This window comes from Artemia franciscana, chromosome 11 (assembly GCF_032884065.1).
Source record: "Artemia franciscana chromosome 11, ASM3288406v1, whole genome shotgun sequence".
Classification (NCBI taxonomy): domain Eukaryota; kingdom Metazoa; phylum Arthropoda; class Branchiopoda; order Anostraca; family Artemiidae; genus Artemia; species Artemia franciscana.
Genome location: NC_088873.1, coordinates 30,498,602 through 30,515,095, shown reverse-complemented (window position 1 = coordinate 30,515,095; position 16,494 = coordinate 30,498,602). Strand labels below are relative to the sequence as shown.

At 36.2% G+C, this 16,494-nt stretch overlaps 1 protein-coding gene across 6 annotated transcripts in view; it reads left to right on the top strand.

Annotated features, from left to right (window-relative positions):
• The window catches only part of LOC136033081 (cytochrome P450 4C1-like), a 183,052-nt gene that overhangs the window by 100,715 nt on the left and 65,843 nt on the right, over positions 1–16,494 (top strand). For all 6 annotated transcript variants that reach the window (XM_065713683.1, XM_065713682.1, XM_065713684.1 and 3 more), the window contains one exon: positions 5,881–6,069. In XM_065713683.1, the coding sequence (XP_065569755.1) occupies positions 5,881–6,069 (189 nt within the window). The remainder of the gene's footprint in view (positions 1–5,880; positions 6,070–16,494) is intronic.

Genomic DNA, 16,494 nt, shown 5'->3' with positions numbered 1-16,494 from the left:
CATAACTTTGCTTAATTCCATTTTATAAGGTTTTAAAGATATACAAATACATTTCCTAAATTTGGAAAAAAAAACATTGATATGGCTCAAAATTCTACTCAAATAACAGGAATTGCATTTTCAGAACTAAAGGCAGAGAAAAAGCAACTAGTAACTGAAAATTAAGGTAAAATGTTGTTTTGTCAAAATTTCAATAGGTATAGACCTGTCATGTAGGCAATTTTCATGGCCCTCTAGAGGGAGAAGGAGTGGATGTGGGTATTTTAAAATCACTTCCCGGGACATACTTTAGCCTGTTGACCCATCCCTGAAAGTTTCATTTCCCTAACCTATACCCTTTCCGAGATAGCAAGAAGTCAATTAACTAGAATTTTACCGAAGTGAGTATTTTTGTAATGAGAATTAGACCGCGTATTTGTACGCGTAATTAAGAATCTACCTAAATAATTTCTACGAAGTAAAGGGTCTCCGGGTCTACGAAGTAATCGTCCAGCTTTCAGAATTGTTTTGTTTTTACCTGTGTTAAGACCTTAAGACTGTCTATCCGCGTCGAAATTAAAAATTCTACCTTGTCTAGAAAAACAGTTTTCTTCGGGATTTCAAAGAAATCGATGCACGATGCAAACTTGGACTCTTTCTCACAGCTCTATTTTTTCAACAATAAAAAACTTTAGCGTAAAGAGAGAGGGGTTGAGGAGGGGGCAGCCCCTTTCATATACGGAGTAATTTCTGTTCGTTTTAAGTTTTAATGTCGTTCCTTACTTTCAGTAGAAAAAACTTGTTTGTTTTATTTAATTGTCACTTATATTTTATGTTCATCGTCTTTAGGCTATATTAGTATTATCTTTGTTGTCCTCTTGTCATTGTTAATTTAAAACCGAAGTTTTTGTGGGAATTAAAGAGCGAAGTTGAAACTTAAAACGAACAAAAATTATTGCTATACAGTCTATCTAACATATATCAATAAAGCTAGTACAAGTAAACCAAATAGTCATATTTTCCTATGTTTGTAGGCTTATAGAAAACTAGCGCTTTACTCAAAACACAGAAACCAAGCATAAAAAAACAAGAATGTTGATTTATTAGTTAAAGGTGAGTGCGTAGCCTGACTACAACAAACTAGTCTATAAAGCTTTTCATAGTCTTACACTAGCTGTGATATCAGCAACTTCCAGTATACAATTAAAAATATCTTAAAAACGTAAGCACAAAAATAAATACTTTTTTAAATACTTCAAAGTCACTAAAGAGCATACAGAAATATTGGATTGATTTATCAGGTAACATTTTGGTTTCACCAGCTATAATACCAATAGTGAGTAATAAAATTAGTATCTTAAATGGTAAGAAATACACTTTAGTATTGCTAAAAAGAAATACTTTATTTGTATACTGTAAAAAGTGGCCTTAATCGGTTTACTTTTATTGTACAAAAACTCCTATATTGTTTTGTGTTTTCAGTAGTAAAGTTTAACCAAAAAAGGGGGTTGAAGGAGGGTATTGTAAACCCTACTTCACATATATAGAAGCTTTAGATTAAACAGCTCGCAGTAACAAACTGTATGGAGAGATCGGCCCTTTTCACTAGAAACCAAAATTTTAAAAAAGCAAAGCTTTTATCCAATGAAATTTATTATTCGTACCTGATCTTAATACGCAAAATGTATTAACTTTAAAGTTACTCTAGCATAAACAGCGGGGCCGTGGGGGGGTATCTCCCCTCATATATTGATTTCTTTTCATTCTAAATTCAATCTCTTTTCACTTTCTTTTGTGAAAACTTGTTTTTATGAATGAATGTGCAATTAAGACTGTTCATTTCTTTTTCTTACACTAGCAATGATTTCAGATGTGTCGAAATCATTTTTCGATATGATTTTGAATAAATTAAAACATAGAATTAATTCAAATTATTTGTTTAGTATTTAGTAATGCTTCACTAACACTCTGGCCTTATGCAGGTCAGATGGGATGGTATCTCCACACTTATTTGGGGTAATTTTTGTTTGTTTAAGGCTGCTGTTGTGTCAATTATCGAGAAGTAAGGGGGGAGACATTTGCACTTTCAAAATCTGGAGAGAAACGAATTTATCGCTGATTTTCAATTTTTCAGTGTAACTGCCAAAGAGAGACATTTAACGAAAAATATCCAAAAAACGGCATTTTCCAAAATATAGGGGGGGGGGGATCTAGAGGGAACAAGTATCTCCGCTTCTCTCAATTTGACGCTACTGTGCAGCTTCAATATTCGCTGTAATTTCTATTCGTTTTAGATTTAAATTCGTCATTCGTAGAAATTGCACGAATCATAACGTACGTATCCAATAACATATTTCTACATGCACAGAGTTTTAGATTTCCCTTTTACTTTTCATGGAAAATTATTTCTAAAAATATGTTCTTTAAATTCTCTATTCTGTAAGATCTTATATAGGCTAGTAGTTTTTAAGGAAATGTGTCATGTTACACGTTCCTTAGCATGTGATGAAGTTCTTAATGCCAATTTAGATACCAGTTTTTCGCCAAAGAGAACTCTTAATTATGAATCCTGTTCTACAACTGTTACTCAACAACCGGTGTTCCGTCTTTGCCCAGAATAGTTCTATTTCAAGTATTAGTTATCCTAGGTTCTGCTAACTACATGTCCTTGACTTCTTGACACTGAAAGTCGCTATACCAAGTTTGAGATAGGAAATGCATTGATCGATTATTATTAATGAATACCAGCAATATTATTTTAGCCAACAATTGTTTAGCCATCATTTAGAAGCTAACCGAGATTAGGTACTTGTGTATTATTCAGAACACAGTCGACAGAATTATTTTTGTGGTTCTGGTTAGGTTAGGTTAAACGTAGGAACAGAAGGAACAAAAATGTTCCTTCTCCTAAGAGTATAAAGTCATTTTGTGTCCATGGACGCACTTTTTGTTATGGGCAACAACCCCTTATCATGGGAAAATATAATTGCCTCTTTTTCAGTCTTTGGCAAATCCCAAATCTTCATTTCAAAATCAATGTTCAGACACTATCTTCTATCCCTATACATAGTAAACTAAATTGAGTTTTGTCTTGGCGGCTATGAAACCAGTTTTTCTCATAAAATCTACCTGTATCGTAGTTTTCTTTCACGAAAGAACCTAACTTCACTTATTGAGTGTGTTCTCAATAATACACACAGAGACGCCATTTGGGGGGGGGGGGGTCAGGGGTGGGCATAGCCCACCCAAGATTTTCCAGGGGGCCCAAGCTTCCACCACAAAGGGCCCTTTGCCGGCCACAATAATCCATTATGTCCAACATAATCCATTCTGTCCAATTGATTTGAAATTACTGCACGCCTATTAACAAAAGAGCGTAATTACTTGACGACTCTTGGGGTAATTACGCTATTTGCTATTAATTATTGTAAACTTTGAAAGTAGGTAAGATACATAATAAAATTCTTGAGTTCTGTTAAATGCCCATTTCCTAGATGGTTACGCGAGACGAAGTGAGTCGGGGGGGCCCAAGATGGAGTTTATGCCCACCCCAAGATTTGGTCCAAATGGCGCCTCTGAATACACAAGTACCCAAGATTGTTATTATTGGTAATTTCGGCTGACAAAAGCGTCTCCACACACCACAAGTAACTCTTGTTGACAACCTGATAAGCAAACCTTAATCAGCTGTACATTTATTTGTTAAATATTTAGCAGACAAGAGTTTCCGAACAAATCGAACGACTGTCCATAATGAATATTAAGTGACAACCATGCTTATTCATATTCTTTGGACCATCATATAAACACTGCTCACAGACATGCTTCCATAGTAACGCTGTACTAATCACCATAGATAGTAATATCGATCCCCAGTGTGACACCTAATTAGCAGTCTCTTTCATAATCGTGAATGTATTTAACTAATCCCTTTTAGATTTTATCCAACGTAAAGGGAATGACTTAAATCTGAAATCAAAAGATTTTGGCTATTTTTCCTCTCTTAGTCTCAGTGCCTGAATAAAATAAATCGCAAGGCAAGGAATTACAATAATAGCAATTTTAACTGGCTATATTTGTAGCGTACTCAAATGCTTTCACGAAATTACTACTAAAAGTTTGGAATGCAGAATAGCGAATGAAAGGGGTAGCAATAAGCTATTATCTTACGTATAGGATAGTTTCTAACCTCTTATTTTTTTTGTGATACCCTTTCTTCTTTAAACTTTTTATATTTAATTTCTATTCAATTTAACGTATTACACAGTGTAATCTTGAGTATGAGGGCAGCTGCCGTTCCTGAATCACCCGCCTTTTTACGATAAAGTCTTAATATCTATAAAAAATGTTTCTAGAATGAAAAAGGCTGTTTTAGGTGTTTTACACAATAAAATTAAAATGTTTCCTGAGAGTAAGGAAGGCTGCACGCTCCTCACAGCTACACTCTTCAAGCTGAAGCTTAACTTTTACGCTATTAAAAAAAACAAGTTTTTTTAAATGAAAGTAAGGAGCGACATTAAAACTTAAAACGAATAGAAATTACTCCGTATATGAAAGGGGCTTTTCCTCCTCAACGCCCCGCTCTTTACGCTAAAGTTTGACTCTTTCTCTTAACTCTATATTTTAAAACAGGTAAAAACTTTAGCGTAAAGAGCGGGGCGTTGAGGAGGAAAAGCCCATTTCATATACGGAGCAAGGTAAAACAGGTAAAAACTTCTGTATAGATGATGGTAGCCTTGCTTAGGAAGTATCTTATTTTTCTCGCAGCTTTATTTTTTTACATTTTTAAATATTTACATTTTGATAATAAATTCAGAGTGTAAGAAGGTAGACTACTCTTATACATAAATCTATTTCTCCTTTTGTACTTTCTAAACAAAAACACCATAAAAAATTTTGATTTATTTTCTTTTTTCAATGCAGTTAAGATGACAGGTTTGATCTTTAACGTGGAGGACATCCCCGTATTGGTTAAGAAAAATAATTTACGAAAAAAGCTTATAAAGTAAATAGTGTCTCGTAGTGTTATAAAATATAACAGTTCAAAATAGGGATGAAACCTTATCTACGTAGAAGGTATCTACGTGAAGTTATCTACGTAGTGTTATAGCGTTGCTTGGAACAAATGAGTATTTATGAATCAAAGATTTTCATTCAATGGAATAATTGAGAATGTGCTGTTTTTAGTAAAGCAAGGGCAAGTCCAGGGAATGGGGCTGGGAGAGTGACTGCCCCGTTTGTCGCAGGTGCAATGTATTTTCTTGTAGTTTTCATTCAAGCTTATACGAGTATGTTGAACAAAGCTAATAAAGTAACATAAACTACAATAATTTCACAGATAAGAATTTAAAATTCAAATTAAGTTCTAGCCCCGCTATAGACTTGCCAAGCAAAATATAAGGTCATAGAAGTTTCAATCACCGGAAATGAATATTAAAAAGTTAAAGTCTAGATTTTAGCCCTTCCCCCCCCCCCACGAATCTTTTGGGCTAGAAAGGGAAAGAATAAAAAAGTTAACAAAATACTACGTCTGTAAATATGGACTAGAGATACTAAAGACTTTTGTATTTAAGCCCTTTTAGATAAAATTTTCACCAGTTTGATATAGTCAAAGAAAGCAAAATCGAATAACACTCGTAAATTCAAGAGCAGATTTAAAACAAGCCTTGGATTTTTATGAAAATTTTTAGATTTTTCTTAGATTCTTAGGCAACATAGATTAGATTTCAGACAAGCTTTGGATAAAAAGAAACACTTTTTTTTTAATGCGTTTGGATTTTGGTAAGCTGGACTTTTAAATGTAATATCTGTTTTATAATAATTTCCCCCCAAAAAGTATTTGTATTTTCAAAAATCAAGCGTTTCGGTTGCTAAAGTGACTAATATAAACATCATTTTCAGGAAACAAGTGGAGATCTAGGAGGCGATTGCTGACTCCTGCATTTCACTTCCGAACTCTTGATGTCTTTCTTCCAACATTTCTTGAAAATTCTAGTATATTTGTTGATATGCTCGAAAAGCATTCTGCACATGGCGCAGCAATTGATATATTTCATTTGGCTGGACTTTGTACTTTGGATATAATTTGTGGTAAGTACGTATTGCAAACAGGTACTTTAGGTGCTTACATTTTGGGCAAACTTTGTCGAAAATGGGAAGTTCGAAACTTAAAACGTATTTTGGACCAGATTTTTTTTTTTTTTACATATTTTCAAGAAGGAAAATCCTTTAAAATTATCACCTGTGGAAACTTGTAAGGTGCTATGTGATGTATATGTGAAGACTGTCATGTCTGACAACGACATGGCCAAAAAGGCACGATCGGAGCTCGTGAAAGATGCAGAGGAATATTTTCCGAAATAGTTTTTGCTTCTCCTGAACATTTTGGAAAATGTCAAAGTCTTTAGTATTTCCACAGCCGTTATGTTGGCGTTATTCGTTTCCTTGTTTTTCCCCTCCCTCTCTTATTCCACAAATACTCTCTTGTTCCTCTCTTATTCCTTGCTTTGTCTTATTCCTCTATTATCTTATCCTATTTCTATAATGGGTACTTGGGTGTTATAAAGACCACACTCTGTTCGCGATCTGTAATGAAACCAGTTTTCTATGTCCACCTGGAGATAATCAGCTTAGACTGAGTGAGATAAAATACTATACAGGTATATTTCAGTTAAATATTTAATATACAGTGGTGGTTAGGTATTTAATAAAAGGTGTTCTGGGCGGCCTGCTTTCCATAATTCTCTGTTGAATTTTCCATAATTTTGTTACTAAAGTATTTTATAATACTTTGGCATATTTCATTAGAATTAACCTAACTTCACTTCTTTGGTGTGGTCACTATAACACGTAAGCACCCTATAATGTATTTTTTGCTCTTTTTGCTCTTAATGAAAGATACATTAGCGTCTCATCATAAATGTGCGCAAGAATTTCTTTTATTTGTGGGGGAACACAGGTTTAAAGGAATTCTTTTAAAAAAACTGACGACTTTTGTCAATATTACAGTGATTTACGGAGAAAAAATTAGTAAATTTCTAGGTCTATTGGAGGGAACAAGGGTATAAAGGCCAGCTCCTATTTCAAACAGTTCTTGGTAACGAACTGTAGTAAGGAGCGACCCGGCTCAATAGTAAAGGAAACTCTAAAAACGGAATTCTGATACTAAAAGATTCATAAAAATAGTCGGATTTTTATGCTAATTTTAAATATATAAGTTTCATCAAATTTAGTCTTACTCATCAAAAGTTACCAGCCTGAGAAAATTTGCCTTTGGAAAATAGGGGGAAACATCCACTAAAAGTCATAGAATCTTAACCAAAATTACACCGCTGTGTTCAGCGTATCAGAGAACCCTTTCGTAAAAGTTTCAAGCTCCTATCTACAAGAATCTGGAACTTCGTATTTTTTGCCAGAAGACTGATTACTGCGTATTTATTTATTTATTTGTTTTTTCTCCAGAGGTCATCGTATCGACCAAGCGGTCCTAGAATGTGGCAAGAGGGCTTATTCTAACGGAAATGAAAAGTTCTAGTGCCCTTTTTAAGTGACCAAAAAAATTGGAGGGCACCTTAGGCCCCCTCCCAGTATTAAAACTTAAGACGAACAGAGATTATTACGCATATGACGGGTTCTTCTCCTCCTAAATACCTCGCTCTTTACGCTAAAGTACTTTTAGTAATTTCAACTATTTATTCTACGGCCTTTCTGATTCAGGGGTCATTCTTAAAGAATTGGGACAAAATTCAAGCTTTAGTGTAAAGAGCGAGATATTAACGAGGGGGCAAACCCCCTCATATACATAATACAAATGTACGAATATAGAAGTTCGTTACGTAAGTTAATTCTTAAGTTACGTATATTTTTTACTAATAAAAACATTCGTTAAAAATTAAAAGTTCTAGTTGCCTTTTTAAGTAACCGAAAAATTGGAGGGCAACTATGCCTCCTCCCCCACCCCTTTTTCTCAAAATAAAAAAAAAACTAGTGTTTTTATTTAATATATGTAAATACGTGTCTATGTGTGCTTTCTTCCTTTTGTTTGTTGCTCGGTTTGTTATGGTTGTCATTTTGACAACGAAATATCATCTCCTGCTACTGGGCTTCTGATTTTTATCATTGTAAAACAAGGATGTTATGTGAACTCTGTTAATCATTTTATCAAACAGTTCGTGGTAACGAACTGTAGTAAGGAGCGACCCGGCTCAAAAGTAACCAAAACTCTAAAAAATGGAATTTTGATACCAATAGCTATATCAAAAGAATCGCATTTCAATGTTGGTTTTAAATATATAAGTTTCATCAAGTTTAGTCTTACCCATCAAAAGTTACGAGCCTGAGAAAATTTGCGTTATTTTAGAAAATAGGGGGAAACGCCCCCTAAAAGTCATAGAATCTTAACAAAAATCACGCCATCAGATTCAGCGTATCAGAGAACCCTATTCTAGAAGTTTCGAGCTCCTATCTACAAAAATGTGGAATTTTGCATTTTTTGCCAGAAGGCAGATCACGGATGCGTGTTTATTTGTTTTTTTGTTTTTTTGTTTTTTTGTTTTGTTTTTTTTTCCCAGGGGTGATCGTATCGACCCAGTTGTCCTAGAATGTTGCAAGAGGGCTCATTCTAACGGAAATGAAAAGTTCTAGTGCCCTTTTTAAGTGACCAAAAAAATTGGAGGGCACCTAGGCCCCCTCCCACGCTAATTATTTTCCCAAAGTCAACGGATCAAAATTCTGAGATAGCCATTTTATTCAGCGTAGTCGAAAAACCTTATAACTATGTCTTTGGGGACGACTTACTCCCCCACAGTCCCCGTGGGAGGGGCAACAAGTTACAAACTTTGACCTGTGCTTACATATAGTAATGGTTATTGGGAAGTATACAGGCGTTTTCAGGAGGATTTTTTTGGTTTGGGGGAGGGGTTGAGAAGAGGGGGATATGCTGGGGGAACTTTCCTTCGAGAATTTGTAATGGGAGAAGAAAATTTCCATGAAGGGAGAGCAGGATTTACTAGCATTATTTAAAAAAAAAAACAATTAAAAAATAAAAGTGAAAAAGCTTTTTCAGCTGGAAGTAAGGAACAGCAATAAAACTTAAAACAAACAGAAATTATTACCCATATGAGGGGCTCACCTCCTTCTAATACCTCGCTCTTTACGCTAAAGTATTTTCGGTAATTTCAACTACTTATTCTACGGCTTTTGTGATTCAGGGGGTCATTCTTAATGAATTGGGATAAAATTTAAGCTTTAGTGTAAAGAGCGAGGTACTGACGATGGGGCGAATCCCCTCATATATGTAATAAAAACATGAGAATACAAAAGTTCTTTACGTAAGCTAATTTATAAGTTACGTAAATCTTTTACCAATAAAAAGATTCGTAAAAAATTAAAAGTTCTAGTTGCCTTTTTAATTAACCAAAAAATCAGAGGGCAACTAGGCTTCGCCCCCCCTCTTTTTTTTCTCAAAATCATTCGATCAAAATTATGAGAAAGCCATTTAGCCCCCCCCCAAAAAAAAATGCAAATTTCGTTTTGATTATTCCTCTGCGGAGAGCCAAAATCAAAACATGCATTGATTCAAAAACGTTCAGAAATTAAATAAAAAAAAACGAGTTTTTTTAACTGAAAGTAAGGAGCGACATTAAAACTTAAAACGCACAGAAATTACTTCGTATATGAAAGAGGCTGCTTCCTCATCAACGCCCCGCTCTTTACGCTAAAGTTTGACTCTTTCTCTCAATTCTTCTTTCTAAAACAGTAAAAAACTTTAGCGTAAAGAGCGGGGCGTTGATGAGGAAGCAGCCTCTTTCATATACGAAGTAATTTCTGTGCGTTTTAAGTTTTAATGTCGCTCCTTACTTTCAGTTAAAAAAACTCGTTTTTTTTATTTAATTCATGAAAAAGAAATTAGTTCAAATGAAAGTAGTTAGTGACGTCAAAACTGAACAAAATTCCGAATTATCCTTTACATGAGGTGATCTGCTGACCTACTCAGTCCTGCAATCTCTGATAAAATGCTTTCCATTTAGCTCTAGTTAAACTTTAGCATAAAGACTAGGGAAAGGTTGAGACAGGTGGCAGCCCCCCTCAAATACAAGAGAAACTACGTTTGATCTGAATTTTAATGTCACTCTTGGATTTCACTTAAACCAACTGTTTTTCAATTCAACACTGACAAAAGTGAAAACGCGCACGTCACCTTTCAGAAGATCTTCAGTGACTCTTGACGCCTTCAGTAGGATTAAAGAAAGAAGAAAAAACTTTCTCTATCTGGAAAAGAACTAGTGACAGATTGGGACACCTATTGTATTGTAATGACATCCCTAACCTTTAGATTTGTACAGCTTCTTTAGACTAATTACAAACACACGAAGCATTTCAAAATTTTTATTGACTCAGCATTGCTTGCTCGAACCGAGTGAGCGCCCACTTTATGCAACCTGTTGTACAGCTCAGAAATCCATGTGTGCCGTATAGTTTTGCCGCGCTTGGCACGGTTTTCACCACACATGGCACAGTTTCCGCCACGCTTGACACACTTAGCCACGCTTGGTATGAGCCACCTGATGTTCATGATTTATAAAATTGGGTACCCCTTTGCTAGAACAGAATCGTATTCTTTTACAAAATAAAAAAAGGCCTAACAAAAATGTAGATAAAACAATTTTTACTAATAAGCACTATTTATTCAAAGAGTAAGGACGTAACCAACACCAACATGCTAAACATCTGGCTTTTTTTTTAAACTTGGTCGCAGATTGATCTCATCAATCCGTTCATCGTAATGGACAGTAAGAAAATAGCAACCCTTGCTAATAGTAATCGAAACTCTATACGTGATTCTCCATGCGAAAGCTACCTTAGCTGTGTCTCTTGCAAGTTGAATAGCCATAACTGCTATTTACTTCGCTGCCGTGAAAATAAGAAATTGTTGTCCGAGATAACCCATAACAGTGTAGCTGACTCTGCAAGAAATTGACAGCAGTGGGAGCATTTCAACTGTATCATGGAACATAAACGGTGGGGTATGTGAGAGGCTCCCTCTTCTGGAGTTGCTGGTAGAGCAATTCGGTACCCTATATCATCAAGAAAATTTTCTTTCCTGTGACTGGTTGCCCCTTATAGGCCTACTCAACGCTCTTTTTACAGTGTCTTCAGCAGCATTTCGCCACAGAACCAAGGTCGCCCCAGCAGAGGCCTCGCATCGCTAAGCATATATCCACTCCAAACCCTAGAGGTTAGTGAACGCTTTGTCGCCGTAGCTTTTGATGTTCTTGCTGTCATAAATGTGTACCTAACTACTAACTATGGTGCCTAAGCCTCCGAGGCCGGTTTCGCCTCCGCTTGTCAGAGGTTAGCATAGTTTGTTAAGAAAACCATCCGTTCTTTTCATAGATGTTTTATCATAGGTGATTTTAATTGTGATCTAACCCGTTCTGATTGCCTGCGTTCTGAAACTGTTATGAGTATCCTGCCTCCCTCATTCTTATTACTTAGAATGAACCAGGACTTTACATACACATCACAGGCTAGCACTACGTCAAACCTGGACTATGTGCTGTATTCAGGCAGCCCAGTCCAATGTGTTACAGCAATGGACGATCAGACCCCCATCAACCATCTCCCTATATGTGTCTTGAGACCCGTTGTGGGAACCAAAGCTGATGACTCTCAACCCAAGTGGTTCTTGAAGAAGATGTGGAGTAAGAGTATACCAGTCCATCGATTTCAATCTGCATGATTTAAGGCAAAAAGTGGGTCCTACGCCCCTCCAGCAACACGTTCCACGCCTCTCTCAATGCCAAATTAGCACAACGATAAGCATATTGGTCTTGTTTGAACCGGAATTATACATTGCAAAACCACAAAATGTTTCAGCAAAAAAATGCATGTTGCAACTGTTTTGAAGCAGAATTTCAATCCTATGGCTAGAGGCACAAATTTTACCCATAGCTGCTCCAATAATCCCCTCTTCTACCACAAAACTCCCAGAAAAAAAGGTAGGGAGGCTGTATTTTCCACTGATTGGCCTGAAATCCGTAGCACAAATACCTGGAACTAGTGGGGCATGAGAATGATTTTAGTAGGTATTTTTCCCTTCTCTTAACCTTGCATGGGAATGTTTTTATCAGTTATGGTTTGAATCAGTAAAACAATAAGCTACGTCCTGACTTAGTACAAAAAGAGCTAATTTCTAGCCTTTTGCAGTATTACTGCGGACAGACCTGGGACAAAATGAGCAAAGGCCTGACTCAATGCCGAAATGAACGAATCTAGACTCGTTGCAAAAAAAGCTAATTCTTGATTTTGGGCAAAAGAAGCTAAATTCGTGCTCCGGAATTTTGCAGTGTTGCTAAAAGCTGTCTGTGGTATGAAAACCAGCCAAGTCCAGTCTACAGAATTTCATTGTATTAGTGCCAATCGACTCGGTGCAACCGCAACTTGTGTTGATTCGGTGTAGAAACCAGCAAACTCGTAACAGTGAAAAAACAAACCAAGTCCAAGCTACTAGATGTTTTCATCGGATGTTTCCAATGAGGATGATTGCATCCTCAAATTTCACGATGACTTAAATTGCATTCCATCATTGTTATTTTTGTGCAAAAACATCTGAATAAATCACATTATAAATAATTTTACAACTAACATATATTATGGGTAAAAAGAATATGAGGCCAATCTTCAAAAAACGTAAAAAATAATTTTTTAAGGAAGATAAAGGGTAATATGAATGAACGACTGTATTTAAAGCCATTTTTCAGGCTGAATCCCTAATTGAAAATAAAACTCTTCATCATATTTTTCTTTCAGTTTATAGTAAGAACTTAAGCTTTCCGACTGGCTAAGGTCACTCCACCATTTCTAGATTTCTTGACCATCCAGCCTTAATTGGATCTCTGACATAAAAACTTTGTGATCTGACATTGGGCCATCACCTCCATTCCACGCATACGATAAACCTGTGCTGTCCAGGAGTTTTTTGACATGGAAAAGCCATGAAGATTTTTGTCTCAGGACAAGTAATTCATCATACGCTGCTCTGATGAGTCTTGAGGAGGGACATTGCAGTATTTTCAGCCAAAACTTATTTAATTGGGTCTGTCTATGTTTTCTCATGGAGAAAAGTCCCAAATCTCCCTTGATAAAAAGTGTATGGGTTGTAGCGTGCGGACCTAGCATTCGTTTATAATATTGTAGCTGTAGAGCTTCTAATGAATTTGCCACTTCTAGGCCCCATACTTCTCCTCCACAATGCAGGATTGGCCTGATTTTTGAGTTGAACATATTTTTGTGCATGTTTAAGTCACCTATTCCATTCAAATTACTGTTCCTAAACAGCGTTGTCATTGCTGCTTTTCCCTGATTTGACATCTTCGAAATATGATTTACTCCATCTTCCGTTCGATGTTAGATGGGATCCTAAATATCTTGCCTGAGACACAACCTTCACAAGTTCACCATTCAAATTAAGACTCTCTTCATCTTTATTTCCTGTCAATTGTCAACGGCAAAAAATCTTCACCAGTCTTTTTTGTGTTAATTTCCAGTTTCTTTTCCTCCAAATATTCAGCTGTCAAATCCAACAGAGTTTGCAGCTCCGAACGGGGTCCGGCGACCAGGGCAATATCATCGGCAAGTAATAGTAATGTTAATGCTTTATGTCCAAGGTGTACTATTAAACTCTAAAAGGAGCCAAATAAAGACAGATAATCCGCCAGTCTTACATTGAAGAAAAATGATAGTGAATGAATAAAGAAGACATATAACGAGCAGAAATTCGAATAAGAAGTCGAGAGAAACTTAGAATAAACATAAATAATTGAATATAAGAATTGGACTGGCCCCTCCCCTCAAACCCCTGTATAGGTATGAGTGCCATTTGTGCTTTATTGAGAACAATATACATATTGAACAGCTGTTTTTTACCATGGCCATTATAATCCAATAGAAAAAGAAAAATGCAAATCAAGCTTATAGATAAGAACTGTCACATTCACTCCTAAAGATAATATCTTGTATTTTTATACCTTTGAAAGAATTGCTGAAAACTGCTTCTAACTTCTTCCCAAAGAGAAGAGATCAACAAGGTATGGGAGATCAAAGTGTAAGTGAACACAAACAAACGTTGCTCTGCTTATCTTCATTTTTAGAGCAGCTTAGCAAACGGTTTTCGGTAATTATTTAGGTAAAAAAAAGGTACCATCCTGTGCTTTTGCACACCCTTCCAGTTTACCTTCCCCAGATTTCTCCAGGTACACATTTAGAACTGGGTCGACTCTGGCTCAGCGTACAGAGTCACGGCACTGACCCCTGTCCGAAACTAAATAACGGGTACACTAGGATTCGAACCCTCGTCCTCTCAGACAAAGGATCCTAATTCCAGCGCAACAAACCACTCAGATTATTTAGAAGTTAGAAAATGTCATATGCTGCTTTTACGCCTGACAACGATATTTGCCACTATCAATTAAGTCCTAGTGTTGTAAAAAGATTTCCAGAATACATTTTCCCCCATGGGCCAGTTTTACCTATTGACGGCCCTGCATTAAGGAGTGAACGATTATTTTCTTTATGAGACTTATTGGCAAGATCACAAAATAGTTCTGCCATTTTCAATCTCCATTTTAATGGTCCTGGGTCAATCCGATTGTTGTTTTGAACCAGCTTTTTCCCATTGTTGACTAAAGAGGTGGAATCCTATTTTTGGTTAAAAGTAACCCTTGAATCCTTACCTTACCGTAGATCTTCCTGTGCCACCAGAGGCACCCAAGCCGCCTAAGAAGAGTCTCCGATCGTCTCTGTAGCTGGCGGAAGCGATAATGTCTTCCCACTCTGGTTGTAGCGAGACATGAAGTTGGCGCAGGCCGCTGTTGAAGGTACGACGGAGTGTGTTTTTGGGTTGTCTACTGCGGCGGGTGCCGGGTAGCCAAAAGAATGCTTGCTTGGGGATTCTGGTGTCGTCCATGCGTAGTACGTGACCTAGGTAGCTCCATCTGCGTCTTCGTATGGTTTCGGTGAGGGAACCAGGCAAGTCAAATGCTACTTGTCTCCTTAGTTACTTCTTCTATCCAGGAAGAGGCTGGCAGTGGAAGGCCTTTTTAATTTGCGTCTCAGATGGTTGGCATTGGATGCCTGTGCCACGGTAAACTGTGTTTCTTGATAATAGCGTTGATCACATGGATTAGCCTAGCAGTATTTTTATTCCCCAAAAGACCACCTTTAAACTCCTTCTAGATGAGTTCCTGTCTCATTAAGATGCTAACTATCGAGATGGCATTCCGCATAAATACCCCTCTCCCTAAACGTGTATGACGTATGTACAAACTTGCCCCGTAATTTCTTATGCCAAGTCTAGCGTCACGTCATTTTCAGTGCGCCCCTGATCTCACATTTAGAATGTGTGTAATTTTTTTTTTTTTTTGTGTCTTCACTTTTATATTGTCTATGCCAGCAACTCATCCCTAAAAGAATGTCAGCATGCATAGAATTAATTTCAACACACAAGTTTGCTGTCAGGTAGTAGGCATGCCTTAGCATAATGCCACTAATAACTACAAAGTCAATATGATAACATCAATTTTAATCTGTTCAAACTGGACTTACGGCACTGAGTACTATGCTAATTTTTTTTATTCTTGGATTGTCTCCTACATTGAATTTATGTTTGTTAATACGAATTTTCGAGAGGTTGATTTTTGAAAACCTTTCAAAAATTGACAAAAAACTAACAAAAAGACAGCTCCAGAAGCGGAAATACGGTGAATAATTGGGTAGACAATATATGCCACGAAGTTATTCTTGGCATTTTTCCGAAAAAATAACTTAAGAAGTACTGATTATTGTTTACTCGCAGGTTGCATGTCAGCACTTAAGAACCATATTCATCTACTCAGACATAGGTGGGGTCATAAACAATATTCATTTCGCTTCCTATTATTATTGCTTAGTTAAAACTAGCTAATGAAAAATAATTTCTTTTACACTGTAAATATGCATTCATCCTACTCGTTAAGTCGAGCTAAAACTATTTTACTCAAATATTTGTTATGAAATTATATGAAATCATGGGATTTAAACACAGTTCTTCAGTTTAAATTATTTTTTAAATATGGAAAAAAATGTATAATAAATGCGTTAAAGAGAAGTCTCCTTGAGAGAAATTGCCATTGATTGCCTTCGTTAAGTTGTTGTGACATCGCTTATGATTGATATTGCAATTTTTCAAGTCTGTTTTTTTTCCATTTCTGAAAAATCAAGAAGTTCGGCCCTTCCGGCCCGCCCTGGAAAGATATCTCTGCGGGGAAGGCTTGAGCTAATAAACAATGTATCTAAAAAAAAAATTGTTCGTGAAATTCTTTTGTATCTTAAAAAAAATTAAACTAAAATTAAATTCCTTAAAATTACAAGCCGAATTTATTTTACAATAAATTAATTTTACAAGCCAAGCAGGCTTTTTTTGAAAATTAAAGTAGTCTTTTTTTTTATTATTATTATTTCTCCTGCTTTACGTCTGAG